The sequence below is a fragment of the Elephas maximus genome, chromosome 5 (genome assembly GCF_024166365.1).
Source record: "Elephas maximus indicus isolate mEleMax1 chromosome 5, mEleMax1 primary haplotype, whole genome shotgun sequence".
NCBI lineage: Eukaryota > Metazoa > Chordata > Mammalia > Proboscidea > Elephantidae > Elephas > Elephas maximus.
The window spans coordinates 51,698,625-51,724,067 of NC_064823.1; the positions used below are offsets into that span (position 1 = coordinate 51,698,625).

The window sequence follows — 25,443 nt, forward strand, 5'->3', positions numbered from 1 at the left end:
TGAAATTTTTAAAGACTTTTATCAAATAATCTTTTATGTTGAATCATTATTACGTAATTCATTATGTAAGCCTTTTGTAATTTTTCCACTAGTTAAAAGAACTTATGAAAACATCAGAGTAGCTTTGTGATAGAACCACATGAGACTACATGCGGACAGCATTATAGACTGTCACACATGTCTGTGTCCTTGAGTCCTTGGACTCAAGAATGCATGGTGGCCAGAGGAGAAGGAGTAGCTACATGCAAATGGATATAAAAATTGAAAATTATTTTGAAATTCAGATAATAAAAGAAGCCTTGATTATACTGTTCAAATACTCATTTTAACTAATTATTAATCACATATAGTTGGAACAGTAATGATATTAATTAGTATCTGATCTTTATTAAAGAATTGCTTGCAGCACATTTCACATTCAGGTTCAAAAAGTACTGTGTGCAGTATGTATTCTTTATGTAAGTAGCAAGAAAGAAGATTGCTTATTTTAATAAATGCTTCAAGTACCTAGTAGCCTTTTATTAACATTTTTGTGTTGTTACATAGAATACCACTGTGCTATATTTGCGTGTAAAATATGTCAGGGAAACTGCCTGAAGTATTCAGTTTACTAATGCAATGATCAGTACACACACTGTGTCTAATAATTGAATACATTTTCAGGTTCAGGATCTGTGTGGCTGTATCCAGAGGGAGTGGCCATAGAGGTCCCCACCAAGGATGGAACAGGTCATCATAGCAGTAGGGAAAATACACCAGTAAATTACTAAATTGGAGTTTTATTTGTAGATCTACTGTGAAGAATTGTTATTTTTTTTTAGCTAAGCTTAAGTAGGACGGGATGTTTCTGTTTACAAGATTAATACTCAACCGCACTTGAGACGGGCAAGCATATTTTAATTTGACAGGCATTAATAGGTATAATGAAAGCCAGAGACTTTCATACAAACAAGTGATGAGTGTCCACAGGAGTAGTATAATTAGGACCTTAGTAAATATGTTCCTAGAGTTCTTCTTAGAGGGTGACTGTGGTTAATTTGTAGCTATCTTTCTCAGACAACTTGCTTTGTCTATGTTTGCATACAGACATTATGTACTTAAGGGAAAGTATATCCTCATACTGATAGAATTTTTTTGAATCTGGGAGAATATAAATAAAACCTAACCGCTCAATATTAGGGCCCAAATTAAATTGAGCAAAAAGTATTAATACTTTCTTTTCCATATCACTTTACTCTTTGCTCAGAAGAAGAATCAGATTTCACATGTTGTGATGGCTGGTGATAGAGCTACTTTATTTATTTATTTATTGTGCTTTAAATGAAAGTTTAAAATTCAAGTCAGCTTCTCAAACAAAATCTTATACATACATTATTATGTGACTCTAGTTGCCGTCCCTACAATGTGACAGCATACTCCTCCTCTCCACCCTGTATTGGCCATGTCCGTTCAACCAGCTCCTATCCCCCTCTGCCTTCTCATCTCGCCTCCAGACAGGAGCTGCCTACATAGTCTCATGTGTCTACTTGAGCTAAGAAGCACACTCCTCACCAGTATCATCTTATGTCTTATAGTCCAGTCTAACCTTTGTCTGAAGAGTTGGCTTTGGGAATGGTTTTAGTTTTGGGCTGACAGAGAGTATGGGGACTATGACCTCTGTGGTCCCTCCAGTCTCAGTCAGACCATTAAGTCTGGTCTTTTTATGAGAATTTGAGGTCTGCATCCTACATTTCTCCTGCTCCATCAGGGATTCTCTGTTGTGTTCCCTGTCAGGGCAGTCATTGGTGGTAGCTGGGCACCATCTAGTTCTTCGGGTCTCAGGCTTATGTGGCCCTTTTTGTCCATTGGGCTCACATCTTCCCTGTGTCTTTGGTGTTCTTCATTCTTCCTCGTGGAGCTACTTTTGTATATTTTAATTGGCACATTGTATTTTATAATGGGCATATTCTATTTTTTATTGATTACCTTAGAGTCTTATCTTCTGTAGTCATCTCAAAAAAGAAACGTTATTGATATTATTTATTAATACCGTAATGCACAACTGCATCTAAGAGTTTTCAAGAACATAACTTTTAAGGTAGATAAATACACTTTTCTTCCGACTGCTTATATTTTCTCTCATTTCCTTTAAATTTGTTCTGGTATTTTGTAATTTAGCACTTTGCCGGAGATCTCAAGCAAAAACTAATAATTATACCACGTGGTCAGCTCCTCAGCGGCTGAATCTGGTTGTATTTGTTTATTCTCACTTCTCCCCAGCCCTTCCCACTGCCTAACATGAAATGCAAAGCATGGTAGTTGCTTAATAGGTACTTGATGATTGATTGATTGATTGATATGGTTTAATTAGAATGGAGTTTAGTGATATACACAAATGTCCAGGAGAGAATAGATGCAGTGCCAATCTAAGGAGGTCAGGCCAGAATGTGTTTTAAGTTGTGTCTGACATGTGATATCCTTAAGCTGTTCTCTTACCATGTGTTGACATAAGTATCTTTGACAGCCTTTGTGCAGACAGTGGCCACATGAAATATGGGACAAGAGCTGTTCCTGTACACATTCTGATTACAGAGAGGGATGAAATAAACACGTCTGGACTTGCAAAGACATTGTATCTGCTGCGGTTGATTGACTGTGTGGAGCATGTTTAGGGGAAAATTTAAAGTGCCTGGAGGTTTTGTCTGATTTTACTTACAATGTCGATCAGTCTGGACTTCACATTGGTGTCACTGGGGATCCTTTATAAACATACCAGTGCCTTGGCCCTACTCTAGGCCAGTTATATCAGAATCTCTGGGGGTTGGGCCTGGACATCATTCATCCTTAAAAACGATTCTAATGTGCAGACAGTTTTGAAATAGTTTGAGATTTCTTAAAGGGGTCGAACCTAAGTTGGAAGAAAAGAAAGGCTAAGGAATATAATTTCCCGATGTAGGATCTCAAATACCACTGTCCAGTAAAAATATAGTGTGAACCAAATAATCAATTTGAAATGTTCTAGCAACCATATTAAAAACGTAAAAATAAAAAGTAATAGGCAGAGTGAATTTTAATAATAAATTTTATTTAACCCAAAATATCTTAAATATTATTTTAACATGTAATCAATATAAAAATATTGATGAGATATTTCACCTTTTTTTTTAAATCAAGCTGTCTAAACCCATTATGTGTCACGGATATAAAGCACATCTCAATGCAGACAAGCCACTCTTCAAGTGCGCAGCAATCATATGTGGGGTTAGTTGTTACCACATTGAACAACACAGGTCTAGAGGGTAAAAGGCTGGAATAGAAATAGGAGACTTAAATATAATAGTGTTGGTTTTGCCGTTGACTAATCCTGTAACTTTGGAAAATTCACTTACCCTCTCTGGATTTCAGTTTCTTCTTGTGTAATATGAGAGGCCAAGGATAAGTGTGGATTGGTAGTTTTGTAATTTTGCTCCAGAGCGCACCACAGCTTTGTGAACATACCTTAGTTTTATCGCCATGCGGGAGAAGAGAGGCAAGCCAGCCTGCTCCAGGCAGCTTTCTCCATTGGAGATTCTTGAGTTTCCAGAAGCCATTTTGTTTGAAAGAAAAAAAATATATATATATTTATTTAAACTTTATAGTAGAATAAAGGTTTAAAAAAACACTAGACTAAATGTTCTTATCAGTCTCCAAGTCTGTGATTCTCTCTGACCAGCATTCACAAGACCACTTCTGGAAGAAGTCGGGTAGCAGTTGTCCTGCTCTTCCTTCCAATGCAGGTGTCACCATGGCAGTGATTCTCAGATATTTCCAATAAAATTTTTGCAATAGCTTCTATAGTGACAAAGGTGGCTCAGATTTGAGAAACAATAATCCCAGAGACCTGGATCTACCCCAGAGTGATAATAGATCACTTATGGCTAGCTACGCTGGGTACTAAGTTTTCTGACTTGGAATATGTTTCTTTACTGGTGAATTAAAATTCTCTACTACTGAAGCTGAAAACAGCTTCAATGATTGTTGTATAGATGCCAATATTGGATGCACATAATTTGGCTTTTGGACTAGTAACCTTTCTCTGTGTTAGATAGATGACCTCTCCGTGGTGGCAACAACAAATAGAAAGCCAGTCTCTGCTGACTTTCCACAGGCAATGATATGGGAGCGTGACAGTAGTCCAGTAGTTGTTTGCCTCTAAAGCCTTTTGTGATGTTTTGTGTTAAAGCCCGTCAAGGACTTACACCTCCCAAATTTCAGCTTCCTGGCTTTTTTTTTTTTTAAATTATTAATAAAAAAAAAAATTATTAATAGCAAGGAAAAATACGACATTGAGTGAGAATTAAGAAATAGAGGAACCTGAGTTTCTATATTTTAAGGATCCTCGTAAGAAGTCTTATAATGCTGTGTTCAGTATTTACAGGCAAGTAAGAAAATAGTTTTAGAAAGTGTCGGCCTGAATTTCAACAGTTATTTCTAAATTTTTAGTAGTTTGACTTGCTCATGTATCAATGCGAGCAACTTGCTATGATACTCAAAGCGAAGGAAGGAAGGAAGGGGGAATCCAATTTTTATCTTATCAAGCGTAGCTGCTTTCACAATGTGTTGATGAAAGAAATGTTTTCTAAGCACACTGGATTTTTTTTCGGCCTAAATTGTTTTTGCTCAATATTTGGCACAGGTCCGCATGTAGGACTCTAGGTGAACAGAGAAAGCAAATAAATGTGACCTTTTTAAGGCTGGTATTTTCTTTATGAAGCCAGGAGGTGCACAAATACACAAATATTAGCCCACTCTTATTTTTGTCCCAGAAAACTCCTCTCTGGCTGAGAGCATCTCTGCATTTGATCTCTGGCATCATCACTGCCCATCTTGCATCCCTGCAGGCCTTGCCATCTGTTTAATCAGTAAAGGGCCCTATCTCATCAGTGTTCCTACCATCCAGCTGAAAACAGAGCCCTCTGATTGGCCTCTCTTCTCGCCCTTGTTTATTTGGAATCAGCTCCAGTATCTTAGAGCAGGTGGCTCTACCTTAGCCAGTTAGATTAGCAATTACTGGAAGGTAAAGGATCTGTAGCACTGGGTCGAGCATCTGCTATTGCAGTGATCTTGGCCTTGGCAAGAGTCTAGGGACTTGGAGAGAGCCTGATTCATGATGGTGATGCTCTCCCTGGGGTGCCCTTCTTTTGCCTCTCACCTTGTTAATGCTCCGACACTTTCAGGTTTAATCCTTTGATTATCTTAAGTTTCATAAGGCCAGCAAGTGTGTGTGTGGCAGAGACTCACTGCTTTTATCTGCCTGACAGTAAATCAGCCTCTGTCACTTCTGTGCTCCAGCAATTCTTGCCTGACAGTTTTGCACAGCCACTTAAACCTTCACACAGTTGTCCAGCTCTTACCCTGGGAAATCACTTGCCAAAAAATCAGCTCTTGGCTGTACTCCAAGTGTGCTCTTAAAATCCTCCCCCCTTCTACCTCCTGTACCATATCTTGACTGATGACCTGTATAGCTTGGAGGATATTGAGGAGTTACCAGGTAAAATATTTTCTAATTTCAAAACATATTTAAAGACCCAGGTGAAGAAAATTGGCCAATGAAATATTTCCATATTTTCTTAAAAAGCAAAAAAAAAAAAAAAAAAAGGCGTGGGAAACAAAATAAACAAAGATTCCTCAAGTTTAATGATCTAATTTCTTCCTTTGCTACTGTTTAGTCCTTGGATGTTGTCTTTTACTGTACTATATGCCTTTGTATTATACGTTTTGTCTCTTAGTTTATACTTTTGCATCTATTCTACTTTACCTAAACCCACTGCCATCAAGTTGATTCTGACTCATAGCAACCGTATAGGACAGAGTAGAGCTGCCCCACAGGGTTTCCAAAGCCATAATCTTTATGGAAGCAGACTGCTACATCTTTCTCACACGGAGCGGCTAGTGGGTTCGAATCACCAACCTTTCAGTTAGCAGCCAAGTGTTTAACCACAGTGCCACTAGGGCTCCTATTCTGCTAGAAGCTGCTCCGAATAATTTTGGGGAAAAAAAAGGTTCTACACATAGGCTTTTATAAAAAAAAAAAACCCTTCTCAGTATCAATATACATTAGAATTTAAACTCTGCAAGGTGATTTAGTCATCACTTTCTAATTATTAAGTACTGTCTTAAGGAGCCCTGGTGGCACAGCGGCTAAAGCGATCTACTGCTAACCGAAAGGTCAGCCATTTGAAACCACCAGCTGCTCCACAGGAGACGGATGTGGCAGCCTGCTTCCTTAGAGATTTACAGCCTTGGAAACCTTACGGGGTCACCGTGAGTCGGAATCAACTGGATGGCAGTGGATATTTTTTTCGTTTGGTCTTAACTTCCTGGGAGGCAGTGCAGTGTAGTTGTTAACTCAGGCATTCTGGCATCAGACTACCTGGGCTCATACTCAGTGGATCTACATACAAATGATTAGCTAATTACCTTGGGCAAGGTGCGTAATATTTTTGAACTTCATGCTTCTCCCCCACGGTAATGCTGTGAGTACTAAGTTTATATATAAACACGTGTACACGTTTCCGTACTCATCTTACAGCTTTACTCTTGCATCTGATTTTATTACCAAACAATGCCTGGCATAAAATAAATACTCTTATAAATGTTAGCTACAACCGTTACTATTTACTTAAGTTATTATAGCAATCCTCAGATAGATACTATCCCTATTTTACAGGTGAGGTAACTGAAGCCAAAAGATTGTTTAACTTGCCCAAGGTCACACATCTTGGAATTGTTTGGAGCCAAGGTTTACATCCAGGTTCATCTGACCACAAAGGCCTCGTGTGCACCTGCCGGGTCTAATACTGCCACTTCATTCTGGCAGCGTAGTTAGATAGATGCAGTTGGATTTTTAGGAAAACCGATCTTGTATGCACCAGTACAGGTTCATTCTCTAATTTTATTTCCCGTTAAGTAGATATAATTTCACTGGAAAATAAATTTATGCTATTAGATTAAACAAAATTTCTTGGCATAGGCTTACATAAGTCTTGATTCTCTGAGAGACACTTTTAGGAAATAAGGGAGGTGGGTTTATTCCTTAACATCAGGTCTTTTTTCCTGAGAGAGGAATCATCATATGGAGAAGCTCTTGGGCACATGGCATAGTGCATACGGCAGAGGAAAGTTACATGAAACTATATTTCTGCTCCTTCTGTATTTCTAATAGATTGGTGTTGTTGCACAATGAATGAATCCTTGTGTGAAGAAGAGAAATAATGAGCTTCCTTCACTCAAAAGGCATATTAATTATTTATCAGAAATTTAACCTTCATACCATCTCGGAGCTTTGGATGTCATCACGTATTAGGGGTTTAGTGAATGTCCAGTGGCTGAATGAGTGAATGAATGTATCTACAGAAGTGAAGAGTGACAGCAGCATCACAAGAGAGGGGTGTTAAGAAGGTGGAGGAGAGCATGATTGTCTCCAAGCCTGAGCAATAACTAGAATTTGTCATTGTATCTTTTTCCTAAATACTTGAAGGTCGGCAGTTCACTTCTACCAGGTGCTCCTTGGAAACCGTATGGAGCAAGTTCTACTCTGTACTATAGGGTGGCTATGAGTCAGAATTGACTTGACCACAACAGGCTTGCTTTTTGTGTGTGTGTGTGTGTCTCCTCCCTGGCATCATACTGTTCCCTCACTGTTCAAGATGCCACTATAACACACACACACACACCCTGATTTCCTGTGCTATATTCAGTGTGTTTTTGCCTTTTTTACCTTCAGATTCCTACTTTTTCCGTATATAGTAGGTCAATCAATCATCTCAGAGATGCAACTCTAATTAGAGGGGAAATCTAGGTGAGCAGACCTTTTCTCATTCCTCTGGTCCCAGAAAAGGGGTCTGCTGTTTAGTGGAGAACCATCTGCATCTGAGGGGGATCTTGTTAGATTTATAGGAACTGTTTATTTTGTTTTTCCTGAATTGATAATTATTGCCTAACAGAAACAGTGTCTTTCTCCTTTTGCTTTATTAATTCTATCAGGAACTTAGATGCACGAGATAGGTCCTGGATGAATAAGAACTATAAATCTCCTTTCAGCAATGACATTACATTTAGAATCAAAGGGAAAAGGCAGTCTTTAATTCTTGATAGCCCTTGATCATATTTTATTGTGGGAACTTTTTAAATACTCCATTACATGGTTAGTGATAAAAACAGAACAAAACAAAACCAGACCCGTACCTGTTGCCTTGGAGTTGACTCTGACACATGGTGACCCCATGTGTGTTAGAGTAGAACTGTGTTCCATAGGGTTTTTGATGGCTGGTTTTTTGGAAGTAGATCACTAGGTCTTTCTTCCAAGGCGCTTCTAGGTGGACTTGAACTGATAATCTTCCGGTCAGCAGCTGAGCACTTAACTGTTTGCACCACCCGGGGACTCTTTGGTTAGTGATTGGAGTGAATATTTGGGGTTATTAGTGAATTTTTTGCTGTTGAGATTTGGCTAATGTAATAATGTGACTTTTTCCTCTTTCAGCTGTCCCATTTCCTCCAAGTCACCGGCTTACAGCAAAAGAAGTGTTTGATAATGATGGGAAACCTCGTGTGGATATCTTAAAAGCACATCTCATGAAGGAGGGCCGGCTGGAAGAGAGTGTTGCATTGAGAATAATAACAGAGGGGGCTTCAATTCTTCGACAGGAAAAAAACCTGCTGGATATAGATGCTCCTGTCACAGGTAAGTCCTGAGGGCATAGACTCATCAGTTTGTGCCCACATTTTGTTGTTTATGACAGCAAATCAAAAATCCAGCAAGCAGTGAGTCCTCACTTTCCTTACTCATCTTACTCTTTTACTGTTGAGTCTGTACATTAAGAACTAAAGATATTATAAAAAAAAAGATATTATACATATGTAAAAATATGACTCAATGGCACTGGGTTAAAAATATTTTTATTATCATGTATAAGATATTTACAAAATTGTGATGCTCTAAAAAGTGGTGTGCAACTTGGAGGTGATGAAGATACTCTGAAGTAATACTATAAATAAGAACGTTGATAAGGTTAAGAGGCGATGTTGTTTGTCATTTGAAATATTAACTGGCCCAAATAGACACAGGATATTCACTGGGAAAGATTAAACAAAGTATCCAAAGACTTCCACAGTGACTGAGTAAGTGACTAAGGACCAAACCAAAACTAAACGCATTGCTTTTGAGTTGCTTCTGAATCATAGCGACCCTATAGGACAGAGTGGAACTGCCTCAGAGGGTTTCCAAGGAGTGCCTGATGGATTCCAACTGCTGATGTTTCGGCTTGCGGCCATAGCTCTTAACCACTGTACCACCAGGGCTCTAACTTAATGAACTTAAGGAAGGAGACCGAATTTCTGTCTTTCTTATATTATTTTGGTGTCTAGAAAACACAGGGTCTTTTATCTAAGAATATTTTTGTTCTGTGACTCTTTATGGGCAGATCAATATTTTATTTAGTGTATTCGAATTGCTGACCTTTTGGTTAGCAGCTGTAGCTCTTAACCACTGTGCGCCAGGGTTTCCACTTAGTGTATAGCTTCTCTTAAAACCAGTTGACCAGTTGCCGTTGAGTTGACTTTGACTCATAGTAGCTTCTCTTAGGCAATAAAGTTAGATCTTTCCAGAAAAGTTGTGTAGGTATAGAGAGTCAAATACTGGAGGCTTTTGATTTGTCTTTTGTGGAGTTTGATAAAATTGGTTTGCGTTTTTAGAGAAGCTGAAAGCATTTACTTCCCTATTAACTATTAGCATTCTGGTAAAAGGCAAAAACTTTAGAAACAAATTATTTTCCTGTTTGAAATAAAAGAGTAGTTTTTTTTATTATTTTATATATACAAGTGATTGTGTATTTCTTCTAAATCTTCATGTATTTGTAATATTATTGGCCTTCAAATGTATATTTGAATGTAACTCTTAAGAGAAAGATATGCCTAGAATATCAGACTAGACCTTCCTTGATCAAAATGTCCTTAATAATGCCTATTCTGAAGAAATTAACATTATTTATGGTTGGCAGTATTGTTTTTCTTGTTTGTTAAAAAAAAAAAAAAAGAAATGACTGTGCACGGGGTCAGGCACTAGGAGTCATTGGCTCCAGTGGTATTAACCATGTGGAACCATTGGTTAATAAATTAAGCCATAGATTTACCCTATGCATATCATTGACTCCCATTTCCATGTTTTAAAATGGAATCATGTATTATTTCCAGTTCATAGACTGTGAAAACAAATGTGAACATGCTTTATTTTCTTATATACTAAAACACTTTTTTTTTGAAAATTGTGCTTTATATGAAAGTTTACGGAGCAAATTAGTTTCTTATTAAACAACTAATACACGAATTGTGTTGTGACATTGGTTGCTAGTCCCGCTATGTGTCAACACTCTCTTCTTCTCCATCCCAGGTTCCCCATTTCCATTCCTCCAGCTCTCCTCTCCCTTCTTGCCTTCTTGTCTCTGCTTTTGGGCTCCTATGCCCATTTAGTCTTGGATACATGACTCAACTACAAAGCACATTTCTCACAAGTGTTGTTTGTTTTGTAGATCTGTCTAATATTTGGCTGAAGGGTGAACTTCAGAAGTGACTTCAGTACTGAGTTAAAAGAGTGTTTGGGGCCCATATTCTCGGGGTTTCTCCAGTGTCTGTCAGACCAATAAGTCTGGTCTTTTTTTGCGAATTTGAATTTTGTTCAACACTTTTCTCTCACTCTGGGACCCTCTATTGTGATCCCTGTCAGAACAGTCAGTGGTGGTAGCTGGGCACCATTTAATTGTTCTGGGCTCAGTTTCGTGGAGGCTGTGGTAGTTGTGGTCCGTTAGTCCTTTGGGGTACTCTTTCCCTTGTGTCTTTGGTTTTCTTCATTCTCCTTTGTTCCAGATGGAATGAGACCAGTAGATGTATTTTAGACGGCCGCTCACAGGGTTTTAAGACCCCAGATGTTACTCACCACAGTGAGATGTAGAACATTTTCTTTATAAACTATGTTATGCCAGTTGAGCTAGATGTCCCCTGAGACCATGGTCCCCAGCCCTCAGCCTAGTAACTTGGTCCCTCAGGGAGTTTGGATGTGTCTATGAAGCTTCTGTGACTTTGCCTTGGTCAAGTTGTGCTGACTTCCGTAGTTTTGTGTACTGTCTTACCCTCCACCAAAGTTACCACTTACCTACTATCTAGCTAGTAAAACACTAAAATTTTTAAATATGTAAGTATTAATTCAGAATCCACCAGCAGGAAAAAAAAAAAAAAAGGCACTTTAAAAAATAAACTCAAATTCTTATTATATCTTAATGATACTAGCTTTAAACACTCATAAGCTTATTTGTTTTTGGTTAGAATGAATGGCTCAATATTTTATTATGATTTTATCATTTCTTCATTTCACATAATAATATGCTTCTTCCAATGAAAAAATTTGTATTAAATGCAGCAGTGACCCAAGTAGGTGTTAATGGGGGTGATAATTGTAACTAAAAGCAAGCATGTAATGTAGACCTTTAGGGCTGTGTACTTTCCAGGATGGGCTGATAAGCACCTCTGTTAGATTCAGCTCTGTCCTGAAAGAACACATATGATGGACCTTGGATGTGTCAGATTTAGGATGATTATTCCCAAACCCTAAGGCCTTCCTGGAGTTCACAGACTACCTACCCTCATGTTCAGTGGAGATCACACTTGGTTATTTCTAGTGAGACTTCAACCCAGGTGGCAATTTGACAAATTTCATGATACAGACATGAAGAGAAATAACTCAGTTTGGAAATCATGACTAAATTATGTGTACCTTTCTTGGCGGGGTGGGGGTGGGGGAAGAGGCAACCCAAACTAAACATTTTAAAAAGTGACTAAAATAGCTATGGAGACATCACTGAATATTTAGCAGTATTATAGAAACCCTGATGGCATAGTGGTTAAGTGCTACTGCTGCTAGCCAAAAAGGTCAGCAGTTCAAGTTCGACAGGTGCTTCTTGGAAACTCTGTGGGGCAGCTCTCTGTTCTATAGGGTTCGCTGTGCCTTGGAATCGACTAGATGGCAAGGGTTTTTTTTTTGTTTAGTGATGTTACGGAGCCCTGGTGGCACAGTGGTTGGGAGGTTGGCTACTAACCAAAGGTTGGCAGTTCGAGTCCACCAGCTGCTCCTTGGAAACCCTATGGGGGTAGTTCTACTCTGTCCTGTAGGGTTTCAGTGGATTTAATGAGTTACTGAAATTATAATCCAGGCAGGAAAAACTTTTTTTTAAAGAAAAGATTTGTATTTGATAATGGTGGCAAGATCCTAAGGAGCTTCAAGTAGATTACATTTCCTGCTACATAAAGATATAGAATAATAGTGGCAGAGGGGGTGGACAAAAAATAACTTTTTTAAACATTTGGATAAAGAGAGATGAACTTTTGCATATAATTCACCAGAATGCTAAATTAAGTAATATATTCCAACTCAGGATTTTATGAGCCAATAGTTGAAACATAGGAGGAGTGCAAAAGAAAACCAAGGTACATTGATCAGAGAAAATCATAATCCCTTTGGATTTCAAAATACTTATAATTTATTGGTGAAATTTTTGATGTGTGATTTTGTTCTGAGATTTTATTTTACCTGGAGAGCTGAACCAGCAGTGTAATATTTATTTTTATATTTTAAATATTTGTTGTTTGGATAATTATATCTAAAAAGTTGTACTTTACTATTACCAAGCATGGTACTAGACTATGTAATAATAGCATAGTTTACACTTAAAAACCTTCAGGGCCGAGTATTCTTGATATAGTTCAGAATTCCACACTTAGGAAAGGTAGAGAACCTAAGACAGTATTCAAAGGAAAAGGAAGAAGAAGATGGAAGAAAAAGAATGGGAGGAAGAGAAAGAAAATAATAGGGTTACAAATCATAAGCAGTGAAGAAAGATTAAGAGGAAGAAATACTTTTTTAATTTGGGGCAGGAAGCCAAGCCAGAAGCCTGACCTTATGGTAGTTTTAAAGTATTGGAAATAGTCCCTCAACTGCATATATCAAATTCCTAAAAATGCTAAGAAGGTGAGTGAGTCTAGTAGAGACTGACAAGTAACTTCTTGTGTGGAATTTAACATTAAATGTAGCAGATACGTAACCAAAACAAAATCCCAAACCCAGTGCCATCCAGTCGATTCCAACTCATAGTGACCCGATAGGACAAGGTAGAACTGCCCCATAGAGTTTTCAAGGAGAGGCTGATGGATTCCAACTGTTGACCTTCTGGTTGGCAGCTGAACAGTTAACTGCTGTGCCACCAGGGCTCCTCTCCCTCCTTACTTTTTATTAATAATTTCAATCTAAAATCTTTAGAAAGGGGTTGTACTAATACCTATGCCATGGTGTGTCCTCCGTTTAGGAAAAACCTAAGAATTAGTGTTGCAGTTATTTGTAGTCTGGGCATCCTTTAGCATTTTTTAAATGTTTAAATGGGTGAAGCCTCCTTTCCAGTGTTTATAAAGCATTGGAAGGTTTGTGTTCACTTGGGATTTTTTCCCTTAAAATTCAGTATGTTTTCTCTCCGAGCCCCAACACAGCTCCCTACTTCTGTCTCTCTGGAAAAGAGGGATGGTGCAACCTGTATCTTGCACTTCAAGATTGTAGATTTAGATGACCGGCGTGGGCAGTCTCCATGGGGATATAGATGAGTAGTGTATTTTGGGCACCTTATCAAAATAAGGGAGCATGAGGCACGTTCTGCTCACTTCCCCAAGCTACCTTGCCTGACAACAATGGTAGCTATTTCAAAGATTTGATGTGGAAAATGCATTTGTGTGTTGGAGGCATTTTGCAAGGAAACATATTTTCCTTCTCTGATGTTCCTTTGAGTATTGAATTGAGTTCGTCTTTGTTTCCTTGTAAACACACAAATGAAACTTTAAAAAAAAAAAAATGTAGCCAAACATCAGTGTGGCAACTCTTTTTGCTAATTCAATATAACAAACATTATTGAATGCTTACCTGTTACAGGTGGTGTGTATACATACGTGAATAACACCTGGTCTTTGGTCTCCGCTGCCTTGGAATGTAACAGGAAAAACTGACACAGATATTTTCCCAAAGATAGGCATATCAAGCTATTGATTAAATTAAAGGATATGACCTAGATTTATTCAAGAAAATTAAGAAGTAGCCAACTGGTTACAGCTAATTTAAAGCTAAAAAGTTTTTCTGTTTTCTAAATGGCTAAGGTTTCCCTGACAGTACCCACTGATTATTATATTCCATCTTTGAGTTAAAGAAATTCTTTAATAGCCGGGGTCTCACCTGCCATGTATTTGGAATAAGAACTCTTTCAGAAGGTTAGCAACTGTGGATAATAAATGAAACCATAGTCTTTGACTAGAATACTCAAGGTCTATTGAGGAGTCAGAGGCATAAACAGATAATTGCTATATAATGTGTTGAGAACTCTGTTGGAGAGCTTACAGACTGGCGTAGGAACTCAGAAAAAAAGAATGTAGGGAAGCTAAGAAGCCTTGATAGATTACATGATGTTTGAACTGGACCAGTGTGATAAGTAAAATTTTGCTACGTGAAAGAGCTGAGAAAAATATTCTGGGCAAACACAATGGCATATTAGAGGCATTAAGAGTCCCTGAGTGGCCTAAATGGTTAAGCACTGGACAACTAACCAGTGCTAGTGGTTTGAACCTACCCAGAGGTGCCTCAGAAGAAAGACCTGGCAATCTGCTTCAGAAAGGTCACAGCCTTGAAAACCCTACGGAGCACTGTTCTACTCTGACACACACTGGGTTTCCATGAGTCAGAATTCACTTGAGAGCAACAGACGCAGTTAGGATTTGGTTATTAAATAGCAAGGCATGTTCTTGGAAGTATGCTATGTGAAGATAGCGTTTCTGAAGGATGTAATGGGTGGGAGTACAGGGGCGGATTAATCAGTAAGCAAAGTACTCGTGGGCTTGTGTTTACTTACTGTAATCTGTAGTGCGCAGTTTCACGTGAGTACCTTGCTCCTTGCGTCTTCCATCCCTGGGGGTGAGACTGAGGTTAGAAGCCCAGGTCATATATGAGTATGGGGCACTTACTAATGGTTCCATAGGCATTTGGGGATTTTAGTGGGTCTTTGATCAGGGAAATTCCATAATAAATTTTGTAAATAGAGCAGTGGTTCTGACAGCATCCTGGATGAGATTAGAATGGAGTTGGGGACGATTTCTCGGAAGAAGGGTTGATTAGAAATGTTTCATACTCATCCAAGGGATGAGCATAGCTTTGGCAGGGTAGGGGGACTGGATCTGATTTTGATTAGAGGCCCTTTTAAAAATAATTGTTAATTGATTTCCAAAACATCTGATTAGCTTCTATTTAAAAAATGTGTTATGTACTGAAGATTTCTTGAATATGGTAGGAGTTTATGCAGGGATCCAATTTACTACATTTCTCCTTGAAGTTCGCATATTTTCCTTTTGACTTAGCAAAGAACATTCCCTCATTTGTAAGGCAAAAGCAGACCAGGAGTTTAGAACTCTCTGTCTCTTCTCTGGGCGAAGGCAATATGGCCAGCCTCAGCTGGGCAAACTGCTAATCTCTCGGTTTGTCTGTTTCCTGCAGTGGGGGAGTTGTCCCTGGGGCAGCAAAGGATTCCCTTAGTGGCTGCGCCTGCCATTTAGCATGTCAGGCAGTTGCCAGGAGAGCCCTCTGGCTTTGTTCCTGGATGTGAGAGTGGACTGCTGGCCAAGTTTAAGGTCATGGCATTCCCTTACAGCAGCTGACGTCAATTAGGAGAATTCCCCATGCCTGTACTCTGGGGAGAGTTAAGTGGGGATAAGAATCCGGCGTCTTTTGGGAACTAAAAGATCACTGTTTATTCCCCTCATGCTATCATTTGTCACTACCACAGCAGCAGAGTCTTAGTTTATATGAGGATAAAACATTACTTCTGGGGCATTTTGCCCACTCGTGACTTCAGTGGCTAAATTTTTAGGGCCTACCCTGCAGCCTGAGGCCTATTTTGATCCCCTGCCCACTGCTGGCAGGTCAGCACATTTCAGTCTGGCCTCCACAGCAGCACATCATAGCTGTCCTTGTTCCTTGTAATTTGGGCCCTTGACTTAAACAAATAAGCAAAGAGGTAATAGAGCCAAAGTCCTTTTACCTGATCTGTTCACCTCTGTGGCCCAGGGCTTTCAAGCTCTTCAGCCTAGGTCAGTCACGGCTGATGAAGCGACACCGGAATGAACCCAGATTTATAAAATGTGGGTGAACCACAATGCAAACCGTAACAAGAAAAATTACCAGTAGAAACCCTGCTAGAAACTTAATCTCCCTTTTGGAAAACAAGGGCAGAGTAACAGCTGTGCTCTGCTCAAAGACAGTGGCCCACCATGCTGCTTTGAATGTGTGTTGCTCTCCATAGTCCTGGCAGTAATCCAGCGTCATGCATCAGGCCCCTGAAAGGGCTCACAATGCCTCTCTGAGTCTCCAATTCTAGGGCTTAGCCCTGTAATTTTTCCCCTTCTGGTTTGCGTTCTAGATCACCCAAATTTAAAAAAATTGGGGTCTGTTCTGGTTTCACTTTGTTGGCCATGACTGAACCTGTTTGAACAGGTTGGAAGCCCTGCTCTAGTCTTACAAGGCCCATTTTAGGAAACCCATTTTACCAATGAGAAAAAGGAGACTCAGAGTTTGAGGCAGTGTTTCTCAGCCTTGAGCATGCATCAGAATCACCTGGAGGGCTTAGTAAAACCACGATGTCAAACTGGTTCATTCTGGTTCAGCGCCCTGTTGAGAATTTGCGTTTTGACTCTAGATATATTGAATCAGAATCTACATTTTAACAAGATCTCCAGGTAAGTTTTACAGAGTCCCAGGTGATTCTTATGTAGACCTGGGGTCTTGTTAAAATGTAGGTTTTGATTCAGTAATTCTAGGGTGGAAAGGTAGATTCTCAGCACGGGGTCAAACTGGAATGAACCGATTGGAAGCCCTGGGTAAAACACAGATTGCTGAGCCCTACCCCCAATTTCTGATTCAGTAAGTCTGGAATAGGGCCTGAAAATTTGAATATCTAACAGGTTCCCTGGTGATGATAATACTCAGTCTGGTGACAGCACTGTTGTATCCACTGGTTTAAGTAATTGTCCTGAGCTCACATAGTAAGCTGAAGACCTTGCTTTGGACAGGCATCCATCTATATGACCCCTGTTTAGCTATTATACTGTATTATACAGTTGTCCATCTGTATCCACAGGGCCCCCGCGGATACCAAAATCCACAGGTGCTCAAGCCCCTTATGTAAAATGGCATGGTGTTTGCATATAACGTACTACACACATCTTCACGTATACTTTAAATCATCTCTAGATTACTTATAATACCTAATACAATGGTAAATGCTATGTAAATAGCAGAACAAAGGGTGCACTCAACACAAGTAGCGAATGAGACTCGAGGTGAACAGTGCTCAACCAACCAGTGCTGGAGAGACTGAGGATGTGTGAAATGGTGGGAAGCTACAACACGGTATACCTACACATCACTTCATTTGCACGGATTCAGCATTGCATCCAGTGCACGGCAAATTCAAGTTTTGCTTTTTGAAGCCTTCCTTTTTTCCAAGTATTTTTGATCCACGGTTGGTTGAATCCACGACCGCAAAACCCATGGATATAGAGGGCCGACTGTATACACTATTCTACCTCTGTATGATAGCGTTAAAGTCATGTACTTGCAGCTCATTTGACTAGGATTTGTTCTTACACATGACTAAAAAACATAGGAAGAAAGCTGATATTAAACAAAGGTTCTTAAGAAATGCAAGGAATAAGTTACTGTGACTGTTGATTGTAATTTATTAAATTTTAAAATAAACGGGTGCTAGAGCACAAAAGGGAGAGACTAGACAGTAGTGGTTAGTATATTTGGAGCATAGAATTTTTGTTTATAGGGGGCTTAGTATTTAGTTCTTTTCCTGTAAAACCATTCTTAGAGCTTTTTTTTTTTTTAATAAACTAAGAATTTAAAATTACTGTTTGTAACCATTGTATCAATAAGCAAACCCCTTTCCTATTACTACAGAAAACTACTGCTGGGACAATTTATAAGGAAAGAAAAGAAGAATGTAGATCAAGAGCATCTTTAAGAGAAGTTGGTGGTAATGAATGCAGTCTTATGTTAAGAATACTTGGGCCACAGTAATTTAGTACTTCTGTGTAATTTAAAAAAAAAAAATTTTTTTATTTGTGTAATGGTGCAAGTCCACAATAATCTGTTAACATCAATAAACTGTAACATCATCTAGAAGAAGCATTTGACAGTCATTACAATTACATCATAATTACATGGCCAGATATTTTACTTTCAGCAATAGTATATCTTGTCCTTTTCAATTTCCCGTGAGTTTTTACTTTTTACAAATAGTGAAGTGTTTAAGCATCATTGGTAAGGCGATGCCTATAGTTGTTTTCAAAGGAAGATAAAAATCCACAAAATTATTATTCTTAAAATCTGAAAGTGCTTACATGCAGTAATAATACTCAGATGATTTTGGACAAGGTTAAAATATATTAAAATCAATAGTATAATGGCTTTAAAAGAAGTGGTGTTTCCATAACTCTGAAATAGCTACAGGTAGGGAGAGTAGCCTTCTCAGGTACCTTAAAGGAAAAATATAGATGCGTTTCACTTTCTCTATTGAGATTATATCCACATTTCTACTCATATCTCATGTTCCACTTCCTCGTTGAAGTGTACCTAGTGATTTCTGACTTGATTGATTTTCATCCTTATGTGAGCTCTTAGTGTCTAGTGCAGCTGTAACAGAAATACCACAGGTGGATGGTTTTAAGGAAGAGAAATTTGTTCTGTCACAGTCTAGCAGGCTAGAAGTCCAAGTTCAGTGTACCAGCAGGGGAAGGCTTTCTCTCTTTGTTGGTTCTAGGGGAAGTTCCTTCTCATTAGTCTTCCCCAGTTGAGGAGCTTCTCAGTGCAGGGACCCTGGGTCCAAAGGATGTGCTGTTTTCCTGGCTTTTTTTTTTCTTGGTGGTATGATGTCCCCGTCTCTCTGCTTGCTTTTCTCTTTTATATCTCAAAACATTTTGGCTTAAGACACAATCTAATCTTGTAGATTTGAGTCCTGCTTCATGAACATCATAGAGGTAGGATTTACAACACATAGGATAATCACACCAGATGACAAAATGGTAGGCAATCACATGACACTGGGAATCATGGCCTAGCCAAGTTGACATATATTTTGGGGGAACACAATTCAATCCATGACAAGCTCCAGTAACATTTATGAGCTTTAATAGACATTGCTAAATATTGGTCACAGACTGGTACTAGGCCATGGCAGTTATCACTGGGTTAGAGCAAAATTATACACATTTTTTAATTTTAGTGATAATGCTTTTAGTTTATAAAAAATGGTGACAGTAGACAGTAATTGATTTTTATAGCTTTTGGGGGGAGCAAATTTATGAGTTTTTTGGTTATAAGGCTAACATTTGTTATTTTTTTGCCAGTCTCTATTATAAACACTGCGCATGTTTAACATTTAGTTTTTATACAACTCTGTGAAGGAGATACTGTTTTCAGTTCCATTTTACAAATGAGGAAACTGAAGCACAATTACATTACTCCCCAGAAAACCAAACCTGTTACCACTGAGTTGATTACCACTCGTAGTGACCCTATACGGCAGAGTAGAACTGCCCCATAGGGTTTTCAAGGCTGTAATCTTTATGGAAGCAGACTCCCACATCTTTCTCACATGCAGCAGCTGGTGGATTCGAACCGCTTACCTTTAGGTTAGCAGCTGAGCACTTTACCACTCTGCAACCAGGGCTGCTTTACCTGACATTGCCCAGGTAAAAAGTACGAGAACAGGGGTTAAAATCCAGGCAGTTCAACCATGTCTATTCCCATTTTATTTGGGGATAGAAGTTAGCTTTACAGGTGCGTGAAATTGCCAAATCTGGGAGTAGCCATATAGCTTTGGCATTTAATTATACTGGACTGACTTTTTTTTTAATTTTTATTGTGCTTTAAGTGAAAGTTTACAAATCAAGTCAGCCTCTCACACAAAAACTTATATACACCTTGCTACATACTCCCAATTGCTCTCCCCCCAATGAGACAGCCCCCTCCCTCCTTCCACTCTCTCTTTTCGTGTCCATTTCACCAGCTTCCAATCCCCTCTACCCTCTCATCTCTTCTCCGGGCAGGAGATACCAACATAGTCTCAAGTGTCCACCTGATCCAAGAAGCTCACTCCTCACCAACATCCCTCTCCAACCCCTTGTCCAGTCCAATCTCTGTCTGAAGAGCTGGCTTTGGGAATGGTTCCTGTCCTGGGCCAACAGAAGGTCTGGGGGCCATGACCACCAGGGTCCTTCTAATCTCAGTCAGACCATTAAGTCTGGTCTTTTTATGAGAATCTGGGGTCTGCATCCCACTGCTCTCCTGCTCCCTCAGGGGTTCTCTGTTGTGTTCCCTGTCAGGGCAGTCATCGGTTGTAGCCAGGCACCATCTAGCTCTTTTGGTCTCAGGCTGATGCAGTCTCTGGTTTATGTGGCCCTTTCTGTCTCTTGGGGTCGTAATTACCTTGTGTCCTTGGTGTTCTTCATTCTCTGAATTTTTTATTGTTATTGTTCTAGGTTATCCTACTAAATCCTAAATATCTGAGGATATAAATCTTGTATTATAGTTTTATGAATCTTTCTTTCAAAATAATTTTAATGTAAACACACTGTTGATTTGTATATAATAATTTTATTATGATAATAAAATGGAAATCTATGGAAACCTATGAACAGAGAAGTTATCATCTTATTCTTTTTTTCCTTGGGTAGCTATTTGTTGATACCCTCTTCTCAGTAGAGGGTATTGGACGTGTGAGATATTGAGTAAATAAAGTATATCAACCTGTCAGAAGTTATATCTTATAGAAACTGTGGCTTAAGACAACAAAAAAAAAGTTCCCATTGAGTCAATTCCAACACATAGTGACCCTATAGGGGAGAGTAGAACTGTCCACAGGGTTTCCAAGGAGCCACTGGTGGATTCAAACTGCAGACCTTTTGGTTAGCAGCCGAGCTTTTAACCACTGTGCCTCCAAGGCTCCGATTAGTGGCTTAGTAAAAGAAAAATAATATTAAATGTTGAGGAAGCTACTTTACCACTACTTGAAATCCCTATCATGATATACAAAATGTGTTATTTAAAAATATTAATCGAAGGGTTGAAGGTCCCTGGGTGATTCAAATGGTTTGTGCTTGACTACTAACCTGAAGATTAGTGGTTCAGACCCACCCAGCAGCACCAGAGAAGAAAGACCTGTCTGTCTGCTTCAGTAAAGATTATAGCCAAGAAAACCCTGTGGTGCTCAATTCTAATCTGCAACCATGGGATTGCCTTGAGTGGAAATTGACTTGGCAGCAATGTGTTTGATGTTTGTTTTTTATCTTGGTATATAAAATGCGTTGTTTAAAAATGTTAACTAAATGCTTTTATGCACATATCTTGCTGATGTCTATGTGTTTTACTGAAGAGAAGGCTTTCAGGCAGTTCAGTCCTGGTTTTGCTTGGAAGTTCAAATAGCTTGTCTATCTCTTTTTATTTTGTCCAAATGTCCACCAGTATCATTGGGTGAGCATTGCCTCATGAAGTATATTGAAAGTCTATGGAATGGTTTAAGACTTAAGTCAATTTGTTAAGGAGTGAAAAAAACAAAACAAAACAGTCACCTGAACACCTAAAAAAAGAAAATCTAATATTCTTTTCCTCATATTAAATCCTAAAAGGTATACATAGCAGACTGTGTATATACAGAAATCCATACCTAAGAATAACAAACTGGTAACAAGCCTCCTTTTATCATATGAAAATACATTAAAATGTGTTTTGTAAAAATAAAACTTTACTGAAAAAACAACAAACAGCATTGAATTTTCAGTATTCTGAATCAGATTTCAATTCCTGCTATAAGAAATTTTCCTTTGACTTCAGTTTGGTGTAGAATATGCTTCTCTGTAATTAGTTTCTGTTCATATTCAACATTGTGTTCCATGTGTCAGCCAGTTTTAGACATATTAGCATTATTTCATGTTGTTCTTTTGAATATTTAAAGTTTAGATGCCAAGGCTTTTTCATTTATTTATATTTTAATTTTTTTATTGTGCTTTACATGCGAGTTTACAGACCAAATTTGTTGCCCATTCAATAGTTTGTACATGAAGTGTTCCATGGCATTGGTTGCATTCCCCATAATGTGTGAGCACTCTCCCCATTTCTGCCCTGAGTTCCGTGTTTCCTTTCATCCAGATTTTCTACCCATTTCTGGCTTCTTACCTTTGCTTTTGGGCAAATGTTGCCCCTTTGATCTCATATAATTGACTTAAGAAGCACGATCCTCTAAGGTAAAATAAGGTATTATTGTTTATTTTATGGGCCTGTGGTGGTGGTGTTTATTGTTTGACTGAAAGCGAGTGGCTTCCATTCCAGGTCAGAGGGTTGTCTTAGGGCTATAGTCTTGGGGGTTCCTCTACTTTCAGCAGACCAGTAAGTCTGGTATTTTTGGTGAATTTGATTTTTTGTTCTACATTTTTTTTCCCCCTAGTCTGTTTGAGATCCTTTGCTGTGATCCCAGTCAGAGCTGTTAGTAGTGGTAGTCAGGCACCATCCAGTTCTTCTGGTCTTGGGGAAATGTAGTCTGTGGTTTATGTGGTCCCTTAATCCTTTGAACTAATCGCTCCCTTGAGTCTTTGGTTTTCTTCATTCTCCTTTGCTCCAGACAAGAAGAGACCAATAGTTGTATCTTAGACGTCTACTCGCAAGCTTTTAAGACCTGAGATGATACTCACCACGGTAGGATGTAGGACATTGTCTTTAGGAGCTATGTGGTGCCATTTGATGTAGATATCCCCAACTTTATGGTCTTTCACTTTTGAGCCTAAGAATTTCATCCTTTGAGGTGTTATGTCTAAGAAATTTCCCTGACTGTGCCCCGTGTGTGCTCAGTTGTCTATATTAATATACATGCAGTACCTACAATTATGTATGTAGAAATATCTACAACCAAACATATATCTAGGGTGGTTGTACATTATTTCTTATCTGGGACCTCTTTCCTTTCCATATGAAGTTGGTGATTAGTTTTTCCAACCCATTAAAGAATCGTGTTGGAATTTGGATCTAGATGGCATTATATCTATAGATCACTTTGGGTGATATTGACATTTTCACAACCTTGAGTCTTCCTATCCATGACATATGTCTTTCCATTTATGTAGGTTGCTTTTCGTTGCTTGCAGTAGTGTTTTGTAGTTTTCTTTGTATGGGTCTTTTATGTTCCTGGTTAGATTTACTCCTAAATATTTTGTCTTATGGGGGGCTCTTATAAATGGTATAGTTTCCCTGATTTCCTTTTCAAAGTTATTATTATTGGTGTAGAGGATTTTTTTATTTTGATTTTTGTATGTAGATCTCATATCCTGCTATCTCACTGAATCCTTCTATTAGTTCCAGTAGCTTTCTTGTGGAATCTTTGAGATTTTCTATTTATAAGATCTTATCATCTATGAATTGGGATAGTTTTACATCTTCCTAAAAAAAAAAAAAAAAAAAATTTTTTTTTTTTTTTTTAATCAATTTGAATGCTCTTTATTTCCTTTTCTTGCCTTATTGCTCTAGCTTGGACTTACAGTATAATGTTGAATAAGAGTGGTGATAAAGGACATCCTTGTATGGTTTCCGTTCTCCATGAGAATGCTTTCAGTCTCTCTGTTGAGAGTAATGTTGGTTTTGTATAAATGCCTTTTGTTATGTTGAGGAATTTCCTTTCTATTCCTATTTTGCTGAGAGTTTTTTTTTTTTTTTTAATCAGGAATGGGTACTGGATTTTATCAAATGCCTTTTCTGCATTGATTAAGATGACCTTGTGATTTCATTTGTTTTATTTCTGTGATGGATTACATTGATTCATTTTCCAGTGTTAAACCATCCTTGCATACCTAGTATGAATCACACTTGGTCATCATGTATTATTTTTTTGATATGCTGTTGAGTTCTATTGGCTAGAATTTTGTTGAGAATTTTTGTGTCTATATTCATGAGGAATATTGGTTTGTAACTTCCTCTTAAAATTTTTTTTTGTGGTGTCTTTGAGGGCTTGGTATCAGGATTATTCTGGCTTCATAGAATAAATTCAGGAGTGTTCCTTCCTTTTCTATGTTCTGAAATAGTTTGAGTAATATTAGAGCTCTTCTCTAAATGTTGGAATTAGTAGAATTCTCCAGTGGAGCTGTTTGGGCCAGGGGATTTTTTTTTCGTTACGAGGTTTATTAAAAGTATCTTTTTAGTCTCTTCTTTTGTTATGAGTCTGTTCAGTTTTTCTACTCAGTTTGTGTTAGTTTAAGTAGCTACCGTATTTCTAGAAATTTTTCCATTTCCTCTAGGTTTTCAAATTTGTTGGAGTACAATTTTTCATAGTATTCTGTTATGGTCCTTTTTATTTCATTTGGTTCTGTTGTAATGTCACCCATCTCATTTCTCATTTGGGTTTTTTGCTTCTGTTTTTTATGGTCAGTTCAGCCAATGGTTTGTTGATTTTGCTGATCCTTTCAAAGAACCAACTTCTGGTTTTGTTGATTCTTTCTGTTGTGTTTCTGTTCTCTCTTTCATTTATTTCTGCTCTAGTCTTTATTATTGCCTTTCTTCTGGTGACTCTGAGTTTCTTTTTCAATTTTTTCAGATTGTAGGGTTAATATTTTGATTTTGGCCTTTTCTTCTTTTTTGGTGTATGCTTTTTTTTGCTGTAAATTGACCTCTGAGCAGTACTCTTGCTGTGTTCCAATTGTTTTGGTGTGTTGTGTTGTCATTTTCATTTGATTATAGGAATTTTTAAATTTCATCTTTGATTGTTTTCTATTAAGTGGTTTTTAAGCAAGGCATTATTCAGTTTCCATGTGTTCGAGTTTTTCCTTGCTCTTGCTGTGGACACCAAGGCTTTTGAACTTAAAATTAACAAGAGCCAAATATTTAGTTGAAAGGAAACTTGACCTGTTTTATTCTTTCTATAAGCATTTCTTTATATTTTTTCTTAATGCTCTCTGCTTTTGAGTTGTCTTTCTTCTTGTTTACAATAAACAAAGCTTTGTGAAAGAATAAAATGATTATTAGTCGGAAGGAAAATTGTGTGTAAAAATGAGGGGAACACAGTATTAACCAAGCTTCCTTTTTCTCTTTTTGCCTCATTTGTAGTGTGTTATTACTCTTTATAAAAATTGATATCAAGATCACCAATTTATTTACACTGCTTTTCTTTTCAAATTCATGTATTTTGGTTATATTCAAGATAGTATCATTATTGAGTTGCTTTGGATTTTATGATTAATGTCAAACATTTTACTATTAAAAAATCTATATGGAATTCATGAGCTTGATTCCATTTCAGAAATGTGGTTATTAAT

The 25,443-nt window shown here is 38.1% G+C and overlaps 1 protein-coding gene across 2 annotated transcripts in view; it reads left to right on the plus strand.

Annotated features, from left to right (window-relative positions):
* The window catches only part of PPP3CA (protein phosphatase 3 catalytic subunit alpha), a 357,673-nt gene that overhangs the window by 160,412 nt on the left and 171,818 nt on the right, over window positions 1–25,443 (plus strand). For both annotated transcript variants that reach the window (XM_049885626.1, XM_049885627.1), the window contains exon 2: window positions 8,501–8,701. In XM_049885626.1, coding sequence (XP_049741583.1) covers window positions 8,501–8,701 — 201 coding nt within the window. The remainder of the gene's footprint in view (window positions 1–8,500; window positions 8,702–25,443) is intronic.